At 40.2% G+C, this 20,319-nt stretch overlaps 1 protein-coding gene across 1 annotated transcript; it reads left to right on the plus strand.

Annotated features, from left to right (window-relative positions):
- Positions 1-2,828: 2,828 nt before the first annotated feature.
- Positions 2,829-9,499, plus strand: mpdu1b (mannose-P-dolichol utilization defect 1b). Its single transcript, XM_020594975.1, has 7 exons — positions 2,829-3,008; positions 4,291-4,356; positions 4,808-4,940; positions 5,116-5,201; positions 6,242-6,360; positions 6,846-6,956; positions 7,760-9,499. Exons 1-7 carry the CDS (start codon positions 2,882-2,884, stop codon positions 7,892-7,894), a joined length of 777 nt encoding a protein of 258 aa, XP_020450631.1. The 5' UTR covers positions 2,829-2,881; the 3' UTR covers positions 7,895-9,499.
- The last annotated feature ends 10,820 nt before the right edge of the window (positions 9,500-20,319 follow it).

Here is a 20,319-nt window from a genome sequence, read left to right on the forward strand (position 1 = left end):
TAGTAGCAGTCGTCGTCTTCTTCTTCTTCTTCTTCTTCTTCTTCTTCTTCTACTCATTAGCAGCCGTCGTCTTCTTCTTCCTCGTCTTCTGCTGCTGCTTCTTCTTCTTCATTGAGTCTTATGACGGATGGCAAACAACAAAATGGTGCTTCACCGCCACCAACTGGATAGGAGTGTGGTTCGGGAGTCTTAACTAGTCTTTCATAATTCTAATAATTAAACATTTAAGGCAATTATAATCAATTACCTCTTAAAGTCTATCAATTTCGTTTTTCTTAAACACTGAAACAAAAAACATGTCTCCAGACCTTCTTTGTAAAATGTCACACAAATCGAACACCACCTTTATATCTCCAAAATTCTGAATCATTTCCCTCCTCTCAACCTCATATTTTGTGCTGTACAACAAAACATGCTCAACTGTTTCTTCCTTCCCATAGAAATCACATCTTCCAGTAACATGTTTTACAATACATTTTAAATAATGTATTCTTTAGTCCCGTATATCCATACCATAACCTAGATATTATTGTCTCTTCTCTCCTACTTGGGTAATATGCTTACCCAACCACTGACAGCTTGACCCCAGAAGAGTTCTCTCTCCATGCTTTTGTCTGGGAACTCTGGCTGGAGTGACTCCACAAGCACCTCCACATCTGCCTGCTACCCAACCTGAGAGCAGCCCTCGCTGAGGTGGAGCAGCTTGAGCAGGCTGAGGCACCAGGTACGGTAGGTGGACCATGAGGGACTAGCAAGGACAAGGACAACCAGCCCAGATGCTACAACACCACCACTGTGAACTGGAAGAAATGCTTAGTGACACAGAGAGGGGTGCTCCTGCTGCAGGGAGACAGACCATGTCACATATCATTGCCCAGCGCCTGCCCAGATGACTCATCCATTCTCCCCACAACACAGCTGAAGCTTGGCCACCTGGCTGGGGACATGGATTCTATGTGTACTGTAAGCTGAATGGTACCTGGTGTCTGGCTCTAGTGGACACAGGGTCCACATCTGCCTGGTTCAGCTGGGGTAGCTGCTGGGGCCATCTGGGTTGGAAAACTACCCAGCTGAGTAGTGGTGCTGCACAGGGATGGGCTCGCACCATACCTACCCACAGGCTTCTGAGCCATCTCTCGCAGCTAGCCAGGGGCCCACAAGGCAGCCTCAGAGCCAACACAGGGTACCCCAATGCTTAAAGGACTTTGTTGTGACTGTGGGTTACTGCCCCACTTTTACTACCAGGTGGGGGCTGTGTAGTACTTGGGGGGTAGAGAGAGACACTTGGCAGGATTTCCAGAATGCTCAGGAGGGGATCGCCTGATGGGATCCCCCATAATGGCCACTTGGAGCAGGAGGAATTTAGTTCAGGGTGGCAGGGTTGTTAGCCAGAGTGTTCTGCTGGAGTTGTTGCTGTTGCCCCTGCATAAAAATAAAGTGGCCTTTTGCCAACAACAAAGGACAAATTAGCTTCTCCAACTTTCCTTCACCAGCCTCCATTGCACTATGAAAATAAAGCATTCCTACATGGGTAACAGATGCAAAACAATAGAATGAATATTATTGTAAGCTCTTTACCCAAACAAATATACATGGAAGTAACCACTTTGTAATCACCAACAATTTGATTAGTAACAGAAATTTAATTAAATATTTTTCCTAGAAATTGCAATTACATTTATTTTGCAATTCATTTACAGTAACTAGTAAAATATAATGTAATTTGAGCAATGCCCTGAAAACATTTAACAAGAGTTTACCCACTAAATAATTGGTTGTGTTCAACGGAACTTTTGTATCACCGTGCGAACTGGTAGGGCTCTTAATGTGTTACACACTCCGTCCATAGTCAAATATAGATAGAACGTATGCAGGATTTCTTAAAATATATACAGATGCATCTAAGACAGTAAATGGTAAAATAGGTTCAGCATTCATTATACCTGAATTAAATGTGAAATCAAATAAATGGATCAGTGATAATCTCTCAGTATACACAGGAGAATTACTAGCTATTGTACTAGCATTAGAATGGGTAGAAGAACATAAACCATTGAAAGTCCTCATTGGATGAGATTCCAGCAGTTCTTTACTGATTATTCAAAACATCCGGTCAGACTCAAGGCAGGACAAAATACTTGAAATAGTTTGTATGCTATTCAGATGTCAGAAGGCTGGAATAGATATTAGGCTACCAGCACATATTGGGGTGGAGGGAAATGAATTAGCAGATGATTTTGCAAAAGCTGCGCTTAAAAAAAGAGATGTATGTGTGGAAGTAAGTTATAGTAAGGCTGAGGTTAAGAGTTTAATTAAAAGGAAACTGAAAGGGAAATGGCAAGAACTGTGGGATAAAGATGGCAAGGGTCAGTTCTATTATAATATTCAAAGGAAAGTAGGAGAAATGAGAGGAAGTACTGGAAATAGGAAGGAAGAATATATGGTATCAAGACTGAGATTTAGGCATACTGGTTTAAAAAGTACATTGAAGGTAATCAAGCATCAATCAAGAAGCATACTACAGGGGAATGTGAGATGTGTAGGGTACAAGAAACAGTGAAACATGTTTTAATGAGCTGTCCCAGGTTCAGGCGGGAGAAGGAATTATTCAAAAATACAGTTTTAAAAGGTGGAATGAACTTTAGTTTACCGGAGGTGTTGGGACAAAGGTCAGGAGATATAGCAGACAGAGCACTTATTAGGTTTTTAGAGAGACAATATAAGGTGAACTGAGTGGGGTTATTGTGGTGTGGTGGTAGGTGGGGGCCGTTCTGATCCACACTCCAGTCTGGAAGGTGGCGGTAAATCACACAAAGCTGGTTGCCAACCGCCATTAAAAAAAAAAACAGAAGAAGAAGAAGTCCATAGTCTACTCTTCATAATGGCGGAAAGACCACAGTTAGATAGAGGGTCCTCTTTTATGGATCCACTTAAAGGGTTTTTGCTGACCTATTTTATGCCAGAATTATGTTATGACGAGTTCTTTCTCAATTTCAACTTTCTGGATGGTAAGTAGCTCGTTTAAGTCGAATAATAGTAGCTCAGTTACCGAAAATACACTCGGAAGATGTATTACTCAACGTGTAACGTCAGGATGATGAATATTGAATTTTAAAGTAAGAAATTAACAGGCCTCTGCATTTATTTTATGTAGTTCGGCTGTAGGGGGTTTGTGATTCATCTTAGCATTAATTCAAAATATAGGTTATGTTGAAGGAATCTGCATAACGTTACAAGACCAACGTCACCTGATCTGAGAGCAGTTAGCAACATACCCATACAGGGCTCCAGTCTGCGAGTGAACAGTCGCATTTTGCTACCAATTTTATTTAAGGTTGGACTGGGTGCGAATTTAAAACAGACAGGTTGTACATGAATGGCTGCTCTCACTGAAGAACAGTCTCCTCAATACTGTCAACGCAACTTTTAACTGCAGGCCTGTCACTCGCTCGTCACAGACAACTGCTTAAAACAGGCAGATCACCTGTTAGTGTGTTTATGTGTTGGAAACGTTTTACTTAAATTTCTTGTGATGGATCAGCCTCCTGGTGCCACTATGAGCTTTCTGGCTTTTCACCCCATCGTTTGGAGCAAGGCGGGGAAATGATACATTTAATAAATCCATAGCATTTTGACTTTCACTTGAGTAGTACTTTTTCCAGTCATGTATTTTGTCATTCAAGTTTTCTTAAAAATAGTGTTAAAATATTGAGGCTCTAGTCATTTATGCCCTGTACTGTATCGTATTCTTCTCTGACATCGAGCTTCATTTTTGTTCAGAAACTAAACACATCACTGAGCCACACTGTTGCACTGGGTGATGTTTCTTCATTACCTTGAACACATACACTGTAGTTTACTGTGTTTTGAAACACCGTTCAACTACCAGAAAATAGCCACTGAAACACAAACGCTGGATTAAATCCACACAAGTGCACAATTTCCTCTTTTTTTTTTTGAGTAATGGTTACTATAAACTAGAATGTTAAGTAATACTGAGACTTTTAAATGTTGGACAGTCTGTGCTGTTTTTATATGTTTGTCTTGAGTAAGAGTCGAGTTCCACATGTAGGGAAGTCAAAGTATTGAAAGGGACTGTCCTATTGGTCACATTGTATGTCATATGCATTTCCGATTTGCAACAGAATATAAGTAGCAAAGAAAGCTGTATTTGATGTCTTTCAGCACTCGCCCTATCTCTTGCTTGCAGATTTGTGTGTTTGTCTTCTGATCCTCTTCTGCATTAGATTCTCTGACTGATGACTGATTTGTTTCTTGTTTTTGGACCAGTACCATGTCTGAAGATTGTACTGAGCAAAGCCCTGGGGATCGGCATCATCCTGGGATCAGTGATGGGTAAAGTCTCATTTTGATCGTGTTTTACGCCAATCAGCAGTAGCTTGTAAGTTGTAATTTTGCTCTTGTATGTGTGTATATGTGAAGTGTTTGCAAACACTGCATATTGAAAACTGTCAAATGCTAAAAGCTTACACAGAATATCAGGTCAGATTCATAAACTGGTTTGCTCTTTCTTTCATTGGTTGCCTCTTGATTTAAATAAAACATTTGAACTTTTGCTTCTTTTGTTAAAAAAAAGACATATTCACATGTTATTTATTGACTTTAGTAACAGAAAATGTCCAGCACTAAACAGCACTGCTCATCAGCTATGTAAATGGAGTCCAAAAAAGTTGAAACTGTCAAAATTGAACCAGTACATTCTATTTTTATTGATTTTAAAGGACAATTTTTTTGTAGAAAACTCATGAACTAAACAACTGTTTCAACTCTCCTCACTCCTTCACAGTGAAACTCCCTCAGATCTTAAAGCTGATAGGAGCAAAGAGCGCTGAGGGGCTGAGCTTCAACTCTGTGCTGCTGGACCTACTGGCCATCACAGGTACAATGGCCTACAGTATCGCCAACAAGTTCCCCTTCAGGTTGGGCCATTTTCAGATGTTCTGTGAAATCTGTGTACATGGAGCACTCTGACTTCTACAGTTCTGCTCTTGTGAATATTGTATAACAGCACTCTTTGTTGGTTTAGACAAAGTTCTCCACCTTTGGTTTTACATTTTGAGTAAGAAATTGAGTAACGCGCTACATTTTACGCAGTGCCTGGGGCGAGGCTTTGTTCCTCATGATGCAGACAGTCGCCATTGGCTTCCTCATTCAACACTATGGAGGAAGAACCGTTAGAGGTAAGACTGCCTGCACACTCCACAACATCAGTGCTGATATTACTATGCGGTCACTTTGATTTGGATAGTGAAGAGCTGTATTATCACATAGAGAACTTCAGAAGTCCTCTGCAGAGATGGGAGAACTTGTTGGAAGGACAACCATCTCAGATAGAGAGGCTAGATGAAGCCACTTTGAATAAAAGTCAGATAACAGCCTGCTTGGAGGTTAAAGGACTCTGGGAGCATGAGGAATAATGTTCTGTTTGGGCACAACTCCAAGCACTAATGTCTAGAGACCAACAGGCACTACTCATTACCATCTCTAAGGTGAAGCATGGTTGTGGCAGCATCATGCTATTGGAGGGAGATATGTCTCAGTAGCTGGGACTAGGAGACTGGTAAAAATGGAGAAAAGGATGAATGCAGCCAGATACAGAGAAAAAGAAAGCCTGAAGAGTACACCTGACCTGAGACTGGGGTGATGGTTCACCTTTCTGCACTGGCCTGAAGCCATTCAGCCAAGACAACACTGCATGGCTTCATTTCAAGTCTCGGACTGTCCTTTAGTTGCCCAGCCAAAGCCCAGACTTAAACCCCATAGAACATGTGTGGAGATACCTGTAAATCTTCCACTCCAGCTTATTGATCAGCCCTAGACCTAAGCATAGTTATAAGGTTGTTGTTGTTGTGATTTGGTGCTCTACAAATAATTTTGAATTGAATTGAAATACAAGGGTGAAATGCTTGTAGAGATTTACCTGAGGAGACTGGAAGCTCCAACAAAGGCCTGAATTAAATATCTGAGTTCTTTTGTAAATTTCAGTTTTTGAGTTTTAATAAATAAAATGTTTCATTTTGTCTTTATGAATTACTGAGTATAGATTGATAGGCAGAAATGGCTGTTTTATCTATTTAAAATGAAACCTTCAGCACAAAGTGTACAAAAAAAAAGAAAAAGTGAAGGGATCCAAATACTTTTTGACACCAATGTAAAACCATATCAAAATCCAGAAAACATTTAAGTTTGTTTCTGTCTGAAAGTGTTTCTTCTCTTTCAGGTCTCCTCTTTCTGGTTGTGTATTTTAGCCTGCTGGTGGCCCTTCTGTCTCCAGTCACTCCCATGTCAGTGGTCACCTCCATGCAGGCCTCTAACATGCCAGCCATCATTATTAGCAGGGTACGCAAGGATAATGCAAGTCCAGTACATGAATGAAACCTAATGTCTGTATTTTTTTGTGTTTATGATGGCAAGTTTGTTTGACAGTAGTTTTTTATGATGCTGTTAAATGAGTTGGTTTCTAGTTGTTTCACATGTTCTTATGTTTACACTGTAACTATTAAGCATGAATCAGGTTGTTTCTTTGCCATATGGTTCAGATTAGAGTGACATGGTTAGTCAAATCAGAACAGACATCATATACTCACTGCTGGAATCTTTCCGGCTTTAGAGAAATCATTTTTCTATAATCATATCATGTTTATTAGTCATTATCATCCTTATAATTATGAGAGTTAAATATTTTCATCAGTATTTGCAGTAATCGATAACCGCTGTCTGTTTCCATGGTTAAAGTACAAATATTACCTAATAGTTGTTCATGTTGCAAGTTCATCAAACACACACAGCACATGAGGGAGTGACAATGTATGTGGTTGTCTCAGCTGATCCAGGCAGCCACTAACTTCCGCAACGGGCACACCGGCCAGCTGTCTGCCATCTCTGTCTTCCTGCTGTTTGCTGGATCCCTCGCCCGCATCTTCACCTCGCTACAGGTGAGAGGACTGTATGTGTGTGCATACACAAATACATAACAAATATAGCATGCCTACTACAAACACTAGTGTTTTCTCTGGGATTTTCTTCCAGCAGCTGTGCTGTTTGTACACCAGTGAGTGTGCAGTACCAGATTGCCAAGTATTTACACATTAACAAACAAAAGAAACATCCCCTTGTTCTTTTGGAAGGTGACTAGTTTGTGTCCCAGCTTTGCTTGATGACTCCAGCTCTTGCTGAGGTAGATATTCTGGGACATATTTTATATTTCTACTGCTTTTGCCAAAGAAGTTTGTAAAAGACTTTGCATTAGGAGCAGTAGGTAGGTCTGCTTTGTTGCTGTACGTCACTTCTCCTGAGTGAATAGTCCGGCTGCTGTGCATGCACTGACAAACAACATAGGAGAAAGGTTTACATGACCCTTGATACAAGCTACCACTTAACCTTGTGCATGCACACACATGTGTCATAGGTGTGCTTCTGTACTTCATCCAAAAGCACTACACCTCTAAACAGCAGTCGCTGGCGCAATCAGTTAACCTCTCAAGAGTCCTCAGAATAAACATTGTTTTCGTCAAATCACTTTTCATGCTTACCTCTGAATCAGAAGGAAGGAAAATGCAGTAGGCTTCAGATGTAGAATTACTGTGTGCCCTCCAACTTGGTTCCATTTTATGAAGATAGCTGGCTAAGCTCATGTTTCAGAATCAGAATTTTCACATAAACTTATTTCCTTATCAGCTTATGTTCACATGTTACACAAGTATATTGCTTTCAGCTGCAGTTGTATTGTCTTTTACAGGAAACCGGAGACTCACTGATGGCCCTCACCTTCGTCATATCTTCTACCTGTAATGGGATCCTCGCCTTGCAGGTTCTCTACTACTGGAACAGCTGCCCAGAACGCAAGAAGAAGAAGAAAAAGAAGAGAGAGTAGGCAAAGGACATAACTTCAGTTATAGAGCTACATCTTTGTTTCCCTTCCCAGTTTTAGACACATTCAGACAGGTGTCTTTGAAATTTGAAAAACAAATTCATAAATAAAATTAATGTACAGAGCCACTGGAAAAAGTGGGTCATTGAATCTACCAGGCACTTGACCTTGATGTAAGGATGTGAACATATAATGCCAAACAGATCTTTAATACTGTTAGCTAGTTTTGTAGGCGGTGTTTAGCCCCAAGCCCTGCTGCTGGTCCAGTCTCCCACTGTGGTGTACACTGATATTACACTCCTCACAATGCAGTGTTTTTCATTACATTCAGCCTGTGTTCACACTGGTGTGTTAAAATGTTTGGAAATGGCTGGTTTTTTTTTTTTGTTTTTTTTTTTGTGGGTGTGGATTGAAACAGTTTTGACCTCGGATACATGTAAAGAATTATATTGTATCATTTCACATAACCATAATTCCACACTGGCCCCTATAATTGTAATATCTATTCTAGAGAGTCTCATTTGCAAATTTGTGCAGTATGAACTTTCTGCAGGGTGAAAATGCTGAATGGAGCATACTGTAAAGGTGAAACCCTGAATGAAATAGGCCTATCAAATTCAAAAGAATCAGATAATAGTTTGAAAGTTAGTATAAACAAGTTCGTTCTGTTCATGGGAAAACTATTATATAGTGAATTGTCTGAGGAGTTAAGAAAAACATCTTAAATTGAATTAACTACATAGCCTACTGACAAGCAAATAATTTTAAATACTGTGCATGTTTCCCTAAACTGCACGGCTTCCTCAGATCCCCCTCTGTGATAACTGTTTTGTCCTGAGAGACGATGTGCGCCATGTTCTGCCAGCCTTCACACCCTGCTCCGCTGTAGCAGAACCTGTTTGTCCTGAAACAGACGGCGCTCTGCCTGTTTTTTTTTTTTTTGGTGGAGCAAAGCTTTATGCCTCAAGATGACTGGACGTAATGCATTGCTGACACATCCAGGAACTGCATTTTAACATATTCCTAGAAGGGATTTATATCTTTGGCATATGGCATGTCAGTGTTTTTCAAGCACAAGCCGTGGCCCCGTGGACTCCTCAGTCTTTCTGGCGTACTGCGTGCTCAGCAAGAGAAAAAATAGCTAGTGCTGATACTTTCCTGATCATTCCTGTATTCTATGAATTCCTTTTGTCACAGAATGGGAAATCACAGGAGCTAAAAGTTAAGGACCAAGCAAAGTCATATCCCGCAACTTGAGTCAAACATGACTACATTTTCAAAAGCACAGGTTTTCATGTCTTTTAATCAGGTAAAAAGTTTGGTTTTACAATTTTCACACATGCTGTAAAATATTTGACTAAGATGTCTTAAATGCTCTTAGTGCATTAAATTTCAAAATGTTGTGTTGAGAGCACTTTTCATCTTTCCTAGATGCAGTTTGCACACCATGACAGCATTGTGCCAGAAAATCTTTTCTCTGTTTTCTGATCCTCAACGGTACATAAAAACAGGGAAACGGTGAAAAAAGCCAACTGTATGTAAAAGTAGTACAAATGCTATTCACTGAGTGTGCAGATAAGGTCTGGCAACCAATGGGACCACATCATTCAGTCTGGAATCAGTTTTCTCAACACTGAGAAAGTTGAAGCTGGTGCTGAGAAGTGGCTCTGAACTTGAAGTTTCACATGTATGAAAACCAGGGATGATCTGGAACTAGAATTGCCAAATGTACAGCATATAGCTACAATATTCCCAACTTTCATTTTTATTTTATTATTTAATAGAAATATAATTCCTTACAGACATTTGTATCAATTTCATAAGAGGATGCATCAAATGAACAAAAGGCATAATACAGCAAAGTAAGCTTGAGTAAAAGTAAAGAAGAACAGGAAGGACAAAGTGAAACAAAATACCAGAGGTAAAGTTATACTGATATACCATTAAAAATATGAAGAGGTCAATGGTTTTGGAACTTTTGCTGATCAGGATTGTTTTAGCCACTACTTTTTCAGCTGTACTGCTCAGTTGTTCCATTTTCCTGTAGAAGTTTAGTTTCCTGTTTAATAGACATTTCTATCCTAAAACAATGCTTTTGTTTGAACAATATGTTTTAGAGAAACTTTACATTTGTTATATAATGAGAGAGCTTTATATTCTATTAGTTGGGTTTTTCCCCAGTGGTAGTTCAGCCTTACACTATTATTGCTCATTTAATCTGACACAAAAACATTTGCTAAGTGGAATGTGAAGATTCTTTAAAGAACATCCGTACAGAAGCTATGACTGTTAATCTTTCAGATATTTCAACTAAGAAAACATCTTGGTTTGTTTCCCTCTCCCCCTGTATTTTGATTATGTCTACTGTTACATATTTTGAATTGATTTATGCAGTTTCATACCTAATCAAGTCTTGTTGGCTAAAATACAGCAGCAGACTGACTGCTTTAGCCTAGATGAGAATTGTATCCCATTTAAATGTTCATGTACAGCACCTGAATAAAGGGGAGATTAGCATTTCAACAATCCCTGTCACACACTGTAGAACAACAACATTAAAACAAAATACAATGACTACAAGCTAAAATGTTTGGTTTGATGACATTTCATTAAACCAGGATCAGATCTGAAGGGTTTTGTGAGTGATTTCCTGCGCAGATAAAGGCTGGCAGAAAGGTCCTACACTGTCCTTCTCAACAGCAGCTCTTTGTTACCGCCCTGTGCTGCTGCACCTCCTCTTATTTGCCTTCCAGGTGCGGCTGAGTTCATCTCAAACAAGCCCATAGTCGCATTTTTAAGTGTAGTTCTGGAAGTTGTTCAGAATAGAAAATGAATGTTTTATGAAATTTCTTCCACTTGACCACGGAGTCTCCCACATGCTTTTTTGGTGAACTCTAGTCAAGATTTAATATTAGTTTTATCAACAGTGACTTTCTCTTTGCCGTTCTCCCATAAAGCTTTGACTGGTGAAGAACCTGGGAAACAGTTGTTGTATGCAGACTCTCTCCCATCTCATCTGTTGAAGCTTGTAACTCCATCAGAGTGGTCATAGGTGTCTTAGTGGCCTCTCTCACTAGTCTCCATGCACGGTCGCTCAGTTTGTGAGGACGGCCTGAACTAGGCAGATTTAGACATGTGCCATATTCCTTCCATTTCTTGATGATGGATTTAACTGAACTCTGGGGGATGTTCAGTGTCTTGGAAATCATTTTGTATCCATCCCCTGACTTATACTTTTCAATAACCTTTTCTCTGAGTTTCTTGGAGTGTTCTTTTGTCTTCATGGTGTAATGGTAGCCAGGAATACTGATTAACCAGTGACTGGACCTTCCAGACACACACAGGTGTCTTTATACTATAGTCACCTGAGACACATCCACTACACTCTGGTGATCCCCATTTCACTAACTGTGAGACTACTAGCACCAGTTGGCTGGACCTCTGTTGAATTAGATCAGTCATTTTAAAGGGGGTGAATATTTATGCAATCACTTATTTCCCATTACATATTTTTATTTAATTGACATTACTTTGTAGAAACCTGTTTTCACTCTGACATTAAAGAGGTTTTTTTGTAGTTTTTTTGTACGTGAAAAAACAAATTATATTGACCATGATTGATTTATAAAATCAATAAAAGGGTCAAACATCCAAGGGGGTGAATATTTTTTATAGGCACTGTACCAAAGAAATCTTGTTACATTTTTAAACATAAAAATTTAAAACCAATCATACAGGATTTGAAACCAAACCGTCCTGGGAATATACAACCCTGTTTTCAGAAATTTAAATTGTAAAACAAAAACAAAGATTTTTTTTGAAAACCTTTTACTCCATATTAATTTGGTAACAGTACAAAAATATCTAATGTTCAAATACATTTTATATCATCTGGGTAATATGGGTTTATTCCAAATTTGAGGCCAGCAAGACCTTCCAGAAATGTTGGGACAGGGGCAACAAAAAACTGGAACAATTGTTTAATGCTAAAAAACAAAAAAACTAAAAAAAAATAAATAAATGAAGCGCTTGTCCTCAGTTCCCAAACAGTGTTGTTAAAGAAAGTGAAGGGTTGATGCATCACATTGGATAACATGTCCCTGTCCCAACTTTTTAAAAATGTTTTGATGACATCAAGTTTAAAATGAGCATATTGTCAGGTATGTATTTAGTGCTTGGACCCAAATGCACAACACAAAACATGTAAAAGAAAAAAACCTTTATTGTGGGGATTATGGTATGTGCAAGGCCACTCTGGGGGTCAAGTGGTGAAAGGGATTGGTGCTGAACACTGGTGTCTCAGATAGATGGCGCTGTGTGACTGGTTTTTCTCCAAGCCTCCTAAAAAAATAGAAGACACAGTGAGTACTGGCAGATTGCAGGAAAGTCTTATTATATTTCTCGGGTGTTTCTTGTACTCACAAGTTGTTTTCTTTCTGCAGGTGAAAGGAGGGGACCTCCAGACAGGTAAGTGCAAGCAGCAGTGGAGACAGCAAAGAAGATGGCGGCGGACCAGATAAGATGGCAGATAAGTATGACATGGTAGGACAGAATGACCCAGGCCACAACCAACCAGGCAAGTTACAGACAGATTGGGCCAGGACCAGACAGCAGTCACCCAAGTATCAGGTGGAGACAGCAGGGACTAGTCAGCAGCCAACCAGGTGAGTATGGGGAAAAAATGCCAGGTAACTGTTCTAGGAACAAAAGACTGAATCAAAAGACTTAGCTGAGTAAAGCTGATGCAGGCAAAATAGCTTGAGACAGGAAGTCTCCTAAAAATAAAAGCCTCCAAGTCAGGAAACAATCATGGTGCCTATTTTTTCAAAAAGTAATAAAATATCTCAGTTTCAACATTTGATTTGTTGGCTTTGTACTACTTTCAATTAAAACAGGTTTGAAATGATCTGCAAGCCATTGCATTCAGTTTTTATTTACATTTTATACAGACCCAGTGCATCAACACAGTTTTGGATTTGAGATATACAAATCATACAACATAGAGCTAGTCATTTCTCTTACAGATGGGAATTGGTCAGATAATTCTCACTTCTCACAATCAGCAGTGTTGTGCTTTGTCAAGACGTGGCTAAATGATTCGACTCCAGAATACTGTTATGCTCCCAGGTTTCTAGATCCACAGAGTGGATCGAGTGAAGTAACAAACTGGAAAGTTGAGGGGAGGTGGAATCTGCTTCTACATACACAAAGATTGGTGCAAAGATGTCACAGTGCTAGGAAACTTAGACGCACTATTCCTTTTAGACCATTTTATTCACAGAGAGAAATCTCCTTGTTCATTTTGGACAGTGTTTATATCCCTCCCCAGGCCTTCACTAATATTGTGTTGCAGCATCTGGCACAGAAACTACTCATCGTCTTAGCTGATATTAAAAGAGCAAATCTCACTCACAAGCTGCCCAAATACAGACAGCAATTCAGCTATCCCACCCATCTACAGACCTGGATGAAGTCACTGTGACATCATACATCAGCTTTCATGAGGACATCATGATGCCCACCAAGACCTGCACATACAACAACAACAACAAGTCCTGGTTCACAGTAAAACTTGAGCAGTTGTTGCCATACCAAAAAGGAGGCCTTCTGCCTTGACTGGTTGGGGTGAGTGGGTGGAGCAGAGAGAAAAGAAAAGCAACAAGACACAACAATCAAACACTGGGCAGGGTGATGTGGCCGGTGACTGCTCATCAGAAACATACATTTCCAGAGCAAGATCTACCTGCAGAAAGGTACAGGGAGAGAGAGAGGACACACTATGGGAGAGAGGAGACACAGTTAGTGATGTGTAATGGTGGCATATAGATGCATGGAGAGATACAGTGAGTGCTGGCAGATTGCAGGAAAGTCTTATTATATTTCTCGGGTGTTTCTTGTACTCACAAGTTGTTTTCTTTCTGCAGGTGAAAGGAGGGGACCTCCAGACAGGTAAGTGCAAGCAGCAGTGGAGACAGCAAAGAAGATGGCGGCGGACCAGATAAGATGGCAGATAAGTATGACATGGTAGGACAGAATGACCCAGGCCACAACCAACCAGGCAAGTTACAGACAGATTGGGCCAGGACCAGACAGCAGTCACCCAAGTATCAGGTGGAGACAGCAGGGACTAGTCAGCAGCCAACCAGGTGAGTATGGGGAAAAAATGCCAGGTAACTGTTCTAGGAACAAAAGACTGAATCAAAAGACTTAGCTGAGTAAAGCTGATGCAGGCAAAATAGCTTGAGACAGGAAGTCTCCTAAAAATAAAAGCCTCCAAGTCAGGAAACAATCATGGTGCCTATTTTTTCAAAAAGTAATAAAATATCTCAGTTTCAACATTTGATTTGTTGGCTTTGTACTACTTTCAATTAAAACAGGTTTGAAATGATCTGCAAGCCATTGCATTCAGTTTTTATTTACATTTTATACAGACCCAGTGCATCAACACAGTTTTGGATTTGAGATATACAAATCATACAACATAGAGCTAGTCATTTCTCTTACAGATGGGAATTGGTCAGATAATTCTCACTTCTCACAATCAGCAGTGTTGTGCTTTGTCAAGACGTGGCTAAATGATTCGACTCCAGAATACTGTTATGCTCCCAGGTTTCTAGATCCACAGAGTGGATCGAGTGAAGTAACAAACTGGAAAGTTGAGGGGAGGTGGAATCTGCTTCTACATACACAAAGATTGGTGCAAAGATGTCACAGTGCTAGGAAACTTAGACGCACTATTCCTTTTAGACCATTTTATTCACAGAGAGAAATCTCCTTGTTCATTTTGGACAGTGTTTATATCCCTCCCCAGGCCTTCACTAATATTGTGTTGCAGCATCTGGCACAGAAACTACTCATCGTCTTAGCTGATATTAAAAGAGCAAATCTCACTCACAAGCTGCCCAAATACAGACAGCAATTCAGCTATCCCACCCATCTACAGACCTGGATGAAGTCACTGTGACATCATACATCAGCTTTCATGAGGACATCATGATGCCCACCAAGACCTGCACATACAACAACAACAACAAGTCCTGGTTCACAGTAAAACTTGAGCAGTTTTTGCCATACCAAAAAGGAGGCCTTCTGCCTTGACTGGTTGGGGTGAGTGGGTGGAGCAGAGAGAAAAGAAAAGCAACAAGACACAACAATCAAACACTGGGCAGGGTGATGTGGCCGGTGACTGCTCATCAGAAACATACATTTCCAGAGCAAGATCTACCTGCAGAAAGGTACAGGGAGAGAGAGAGGACACACTATGGGAGAGAGGAGACACAGTTAGTGATGTGTAATGGTGGCATATAGATGCATGGAGAGCTGTTGAATTTGTTTAAAATATTGTAGCGTTGGGGTTGGAGCGACACTTGGAGGTGTCCTCCAGAATGCCTTAGGGAGGAAGCACCTAGTGATGACTTGACCCAAAGCCAGGTGGGAAACATTACTCTGCAGTGTGCCATCATCTCTTCACATTTTGGCTTACAACGTCAAGAGCCTGGGTGGACCTCCGTGCTGCCTGCCATCCAGGGTGAGTAGGTGAGAAATCAGTTTGTCCAGGCCCTCGTCCCTGACAAGCTTAGACTGCACATGCAGCTGGCCCACCCCAGAACCGTGGGTGAAGCCCTGGAACTCATGGTGAAGTGGGAGGCCACTGCCTGTGCACCAAGGTGAGCTCCATGCCCAGGGTTGTGGCTGCCGCACAGTGCGGCCAGCCAGAGACCAGCGAGGAGGGGGAAGCTTGCCAGGTTGCTGCCATTGCCATGAGAAAGCCGGAGAGCAGCTGAATGATGCCAAGAGTAGTTCTCCCACTGTGGGAAGCTGGGCGACACTGCACACTATTGCGAAGGCTCATACAAGAGTAGCTGCAGAGGGAAGAAGCCCTGACATGTCAAGAACCAGGACACCACCACATGATAGAAAGCAGTCTGGAGGGGGCTGACCCAGTACTCACATACTCCCTGGCAGCAGGACCAGGTGGGGACACTAATGGACATAGGGGCTCGCCAGATGTGGGCCCAGGATGCTTGTAGTTGCGAAAGTGTGTCTGGAAAATAAACAGAAAAGAAAGGCAACACCTGTCTCTGTCTCCTTCCTCGAGCTAGCCTACATTACAAAATGATCTCTAACTTGTCTTCATGACCAATGTTTTCACTCCTTTTACTTAAGGTTTTTCACTGAATGGTAGAAACATGTGTGCTCTTCCTGTCAGTATAACTATGCAAGCAAACTGATTCACTGAAGTTGCGCAGTGAGCTGCAGAGTGACATGAGTGGCAGCCAACTGCTGCATTGACTTTTGTGTGCACAGTATGAGGCAGGTGGTCACAATGTTATTGCTGATCAGTGTATATACAGTACTATATAAAGGGATGACATCAATCAGCAAGGGACAGAAGAGGGTGGATGCCTGGAATCAATCAGAGCATGTCATGAAAATCAAGAAATGAAAATGAAAGAGATTGGATGAGGACTGGGAGTTAAGGGCAGAATATCCCCACACTGCCTCATATCTGATTGTAGAGCAGAGATGGTACAGATTAATGTGTTTGTTAGGCCTGTTCACCTGCCACTTTTCATCCTGGGAGGTCCTCCTTCCTTTCTCAGTTCCAAACTATAGGCTCACTGTTTCACTGCTGTTGTAGTCTAATGCTCAGCACCAGAGGTTAGCAACATAAAGAACATATATTTAACATCAAAGTCAAATCTTTTCCATAGAAAACAATGTTTTACATGTTTGAATGTTGTTTTAGGCAGTCACTGGCATGTGTTCATTGCAGAATGATATAGAAAAACATCCTTTAATGTGTTTTCACATCTGATCCCAAAGTACAGGGACACACACTTTATTAGCAGCACCTTGCTAAAACCAGTGCCAGTATCCACAGCTGCATTTCAATTAGCTACAGCCAATAGTCTTAATCATGTCAATGAGCATCACCAAACCATGTCAGCAGAGATACTGTACATGAGTTTCAAAATTCTATAAGAAACCAAAATAAAAAATAACGAATTAGTGGATTTTAAAACATGACCAGGACATCCTTAAGTCAGAATCAGAAGATGATAATATCATGCAACTCTGGGCAGAAATTAACAAAACTGTGGTGCTATGCATTCAAAGATCATCCTGCATCAGAAACCTGGATAATGTTATAGTCATACAGAGATAACCAGATTTATTATGTTCCAGGAATTTGTTGGGTTTTTCATAATAATAATATTAATAATACTAAGGTCCAGACCTTACTATGTAAAGTGTCCTGAGATGCCTTTTGTTTTGATTTGGTGCTATACAAATAAAACTGAATTGTACTGAATTCCAAATGTGCATAACCATATAATAGGATTAGAATTCAAGACAAGTCAGTCATAGCACAGGTACTAGTGTGCATACAAACCTGTTAACTGACAGACATGTTGGCTGACACAAATTAGAAGTTGACTTAAGTTGAATGTTCAGCTAAACTAAAATGTTGTTAAATTAACTGGCTATGAAAAGATCTGCCTTCTTAGAGGCACTAGTGAATGGCTGGCCTAGAACACCAAAACTTATAGAAAGAGCCGTACTTGGAAATACTCCTGCAACAATATGGTGTTGTTCTGTAGTAGTGACTCCTAAAACCCAGAACTGAATTAGTATTTTTACACTTCTGCTTCTCCTGCCCTGAAGCCACTGGGTTTTGGTTAAATGCCTGAAATAAGATCAGTACATTTTTACATTTTGTCTTTAAAAAGGCAGGTGCTAAAAAGTGGCTAAATGAGACTAGGCTGTCACGGGGTGATAAACATCATGATGCAGAATACGGAGACCCGTCTACTGCCTAGTCTGCCTTTACAGCCTCATTGTCTTTATACTTGTATACTTGCAAACTATCCTAACTGAACCAAGCCTTGATCACTGTTAGTTAGATCAGATCACATTTAAGAGGAAAGGATGTTGTAGAAGCGGTAAGCACACTAAATCAAATTGCAAATATTGTTAGCAGTGCTGAAGTATTTGGACTGTGGTGTAGTTTAATAGCCTATAATAGCTTTTAATTCTAGAGACTGTATTTGGACTTGAAAATTCATAAAAGTTTTGTTTACTTATGAGATTATCTTGAATAAAATATGTAATTGTCATAAACCTTTGTTTGTCACATTCCTCATTTTCCTCAGTAACCGGAAAGCCTAAGGAAAATCCCATCAACTTTCCGTGAAGGGAACCATGATGATGTTAAATTATAGGTTGGCTTATATAAATACATCATCGCTATGGCACTGTATATCATCAAACCATTTAGTATGTAACATTCTGTAAATGTAAAAAGAAAAAGATTTACTGTTCATGATATCTGCAGGCTTTTGAAAACTTTTGTTGTTTGCTTTCAGCGGTATATGAAATACAAGGAGACCTGCCGGCTTGATTCAACAAGGGGAGAAATGTTTTCATACTTTCAAATCCAGAATAAAAAAAAAAAGGTTTAAACTGGTTCAGACTTATGAGGCATCTACGAGTAACTACTGTTAATTATTGTTGTTGTTTGGCTTTGATGTACTGCAGCAGTAGTGTCTTTAAATCTTTATCATGCCTTGAATCAGTTTTATGTGTGGGCTGTTCATATCAGAATCATCAACAAGCTGCATATCTCATCTCTTCAGACTAACCCATGCTGAACACACCAAACTCAAGGAGTGGGCTCAAGGAGCCAAGGAGGATGGACTAATTGATTAGGTGTGCTCTTTTGATCTGCTCATAAAGCTTCACAGCTTCATTACTGATAAACATCTTTGCTTCTCAATCTGTTTATCAGAGCATCTGAAAATGCAGGGTGTCTCTGTGCTAAAAATATTACCCCATGCACGTTACAGAGGGCTAAGAGGGCCAAGTTTAGTATTTTTGCTTTTAACCATTTAACAGTTTTAAAGAAAGATGTTTTAAGGAAAATAAAAATACTATGGAAAATATATTGTCTAACATTGTTTTCTCTACAAATAGAGGTTTAATAAACTGAGCCTATAGGCATCGTGCACTGTCCACAACCACTGCTTCCTCCTGGTAGGCTGGTGAAACAAGATATAACGGCAGGAGGGACTATCGTAGAGATTCAATCGTATATATTTGAGCCTCTTTCAAACCCAGGCACCGATCAGGAGTCTGGTGTTCACCTAAATCAGCGACTGACAAATGTTTCAGAATGATAAGTGTGGTTAGCATTTAGTTTAACACTAGCTGTTAGCTTGTAACTTGTGGCTAACATAGCTATACTGGTTTCATAAACTTTGTACTGCTACTTTTTCACATTATCACATTGTTATTAAGTCACTAGACAATTACAGTTGCTCAGACACATTTCTTGAAACCTGCATACAGTGCATACATTGATTTCTTGTTCAATAACAAATACTATGAGCAATATAGCTTACTAATTAGATCTATAGCTTGTGCATATACTGTTTGAGAATGACTTCATTTACAAAGACAATATACACAAAAAAGCATATGAAAAACTTTTTTCAGATTTATAGATGCATGCATCTATATGCCCCCATTACATGTCACTAACTCTGTGTTTCCTCTCTCTCCCTGTACCTTTCTGCAGGTATCCACATCAACCTCCCCGGGGTTGATTGTTTGTTGTTGTGGTTGTTGTGTCTTGTAGCTTTTCTCTCTCCTCTATCCACTCACCCCAACCGGTCGAGTTTCATCTGTTAAAGGGAGTTTTTCCTCCCCACTTTCGCCAAGTGCTGCTTAAGGGGGATTTGTTGGGTTTTCCTCTATAATAATAATAAGGTCTAGACCTTAGTTTGTAAAGTGTCCTGAGATGACTTTTGAGATGACTTTTCAAATTTGAATTTGAATTAGAATTTAAATTTGTTCAGACCTGATGATAAGTTTCTCAGAGTTTCTAGAAGAAATCCAGCAAGGATGTGGCTCAACATCTGGCAGCTTCATCTGGAGGCCAAATTGATCCTTCCACAGTTTAAAGAAGCTTGATCAGGAACGGGCTTTATGGAAGGACAGCAGCTAGGAAACCACTTGTTTAGAAGGGGGACAGAAAATGATATGCAAAAGCTCGCAAGAGATAGGAGTGAAGATCAATGGAAAAGAGGATTATGGAGTGAAGAATCCAAATTTTAAATGTTCGGGGCCAATAGTCAACAGTACATAAGAAGAAGATTTGGAGAGAGATGTAAGAATGACTGCTAGTAGCCTTCAGAGAAATGTGGTGGAGGGTCTGTCATGGTTTCAAGACTTCAAGACAAGTCTCCCCAAATAAATTCAAGCTGTGCTAAGTGCAACGAGAGGTCACACTGAATATTGACTTTGGTAAATGGTCTTATACTTGTATAGCGCTTTTTTACGCATTGCAGCACGCTCAAAGTGCTTTCACACTATTTGACCCTTCATCCATTCACAGTCCCAAGCACTCACACCAGTGTCATCAT

The sequence above is a fragment of the Monopterus albus genome, unplaced genomic scaffold, assembly GCF_001952655.1.
Source record: "Monopterus albus unplaced genomic scaffold, M_albus_1.0 scaffold25.1, whole genome shotgun sequence".
In the NCBI taxonomy this organism is placed as follows: Eukaryota; Metazoa; Chordata; class Actinopteri; order Synbranchiformes; family Synbranchidae; genus Monopterus; species Monopterus albus.

Coding starts and splice junctions, on each gene's coding strand:
- mpdu1b (XM_020594975.1), top strand. CDS start 2,882: ATGGCGGAAAGACCACAGTTAGATAGAGGGTCCTCTTTTATGGATCCA. Junction 3,009..4,290: donor CAATTTCAACTTTCTGGATG/GTAAGTAGCTCG, acceptor TTTTTGGACCAG/TACCATGTCTGAAGATTGTA. Junction 4,357..4,807: donor CATCCTGGGATCAGTGATGG/GTAAAGTCTCAT, acceptor ACTCCTTCACAG/TGAAACTCCCTCAGATCTTA.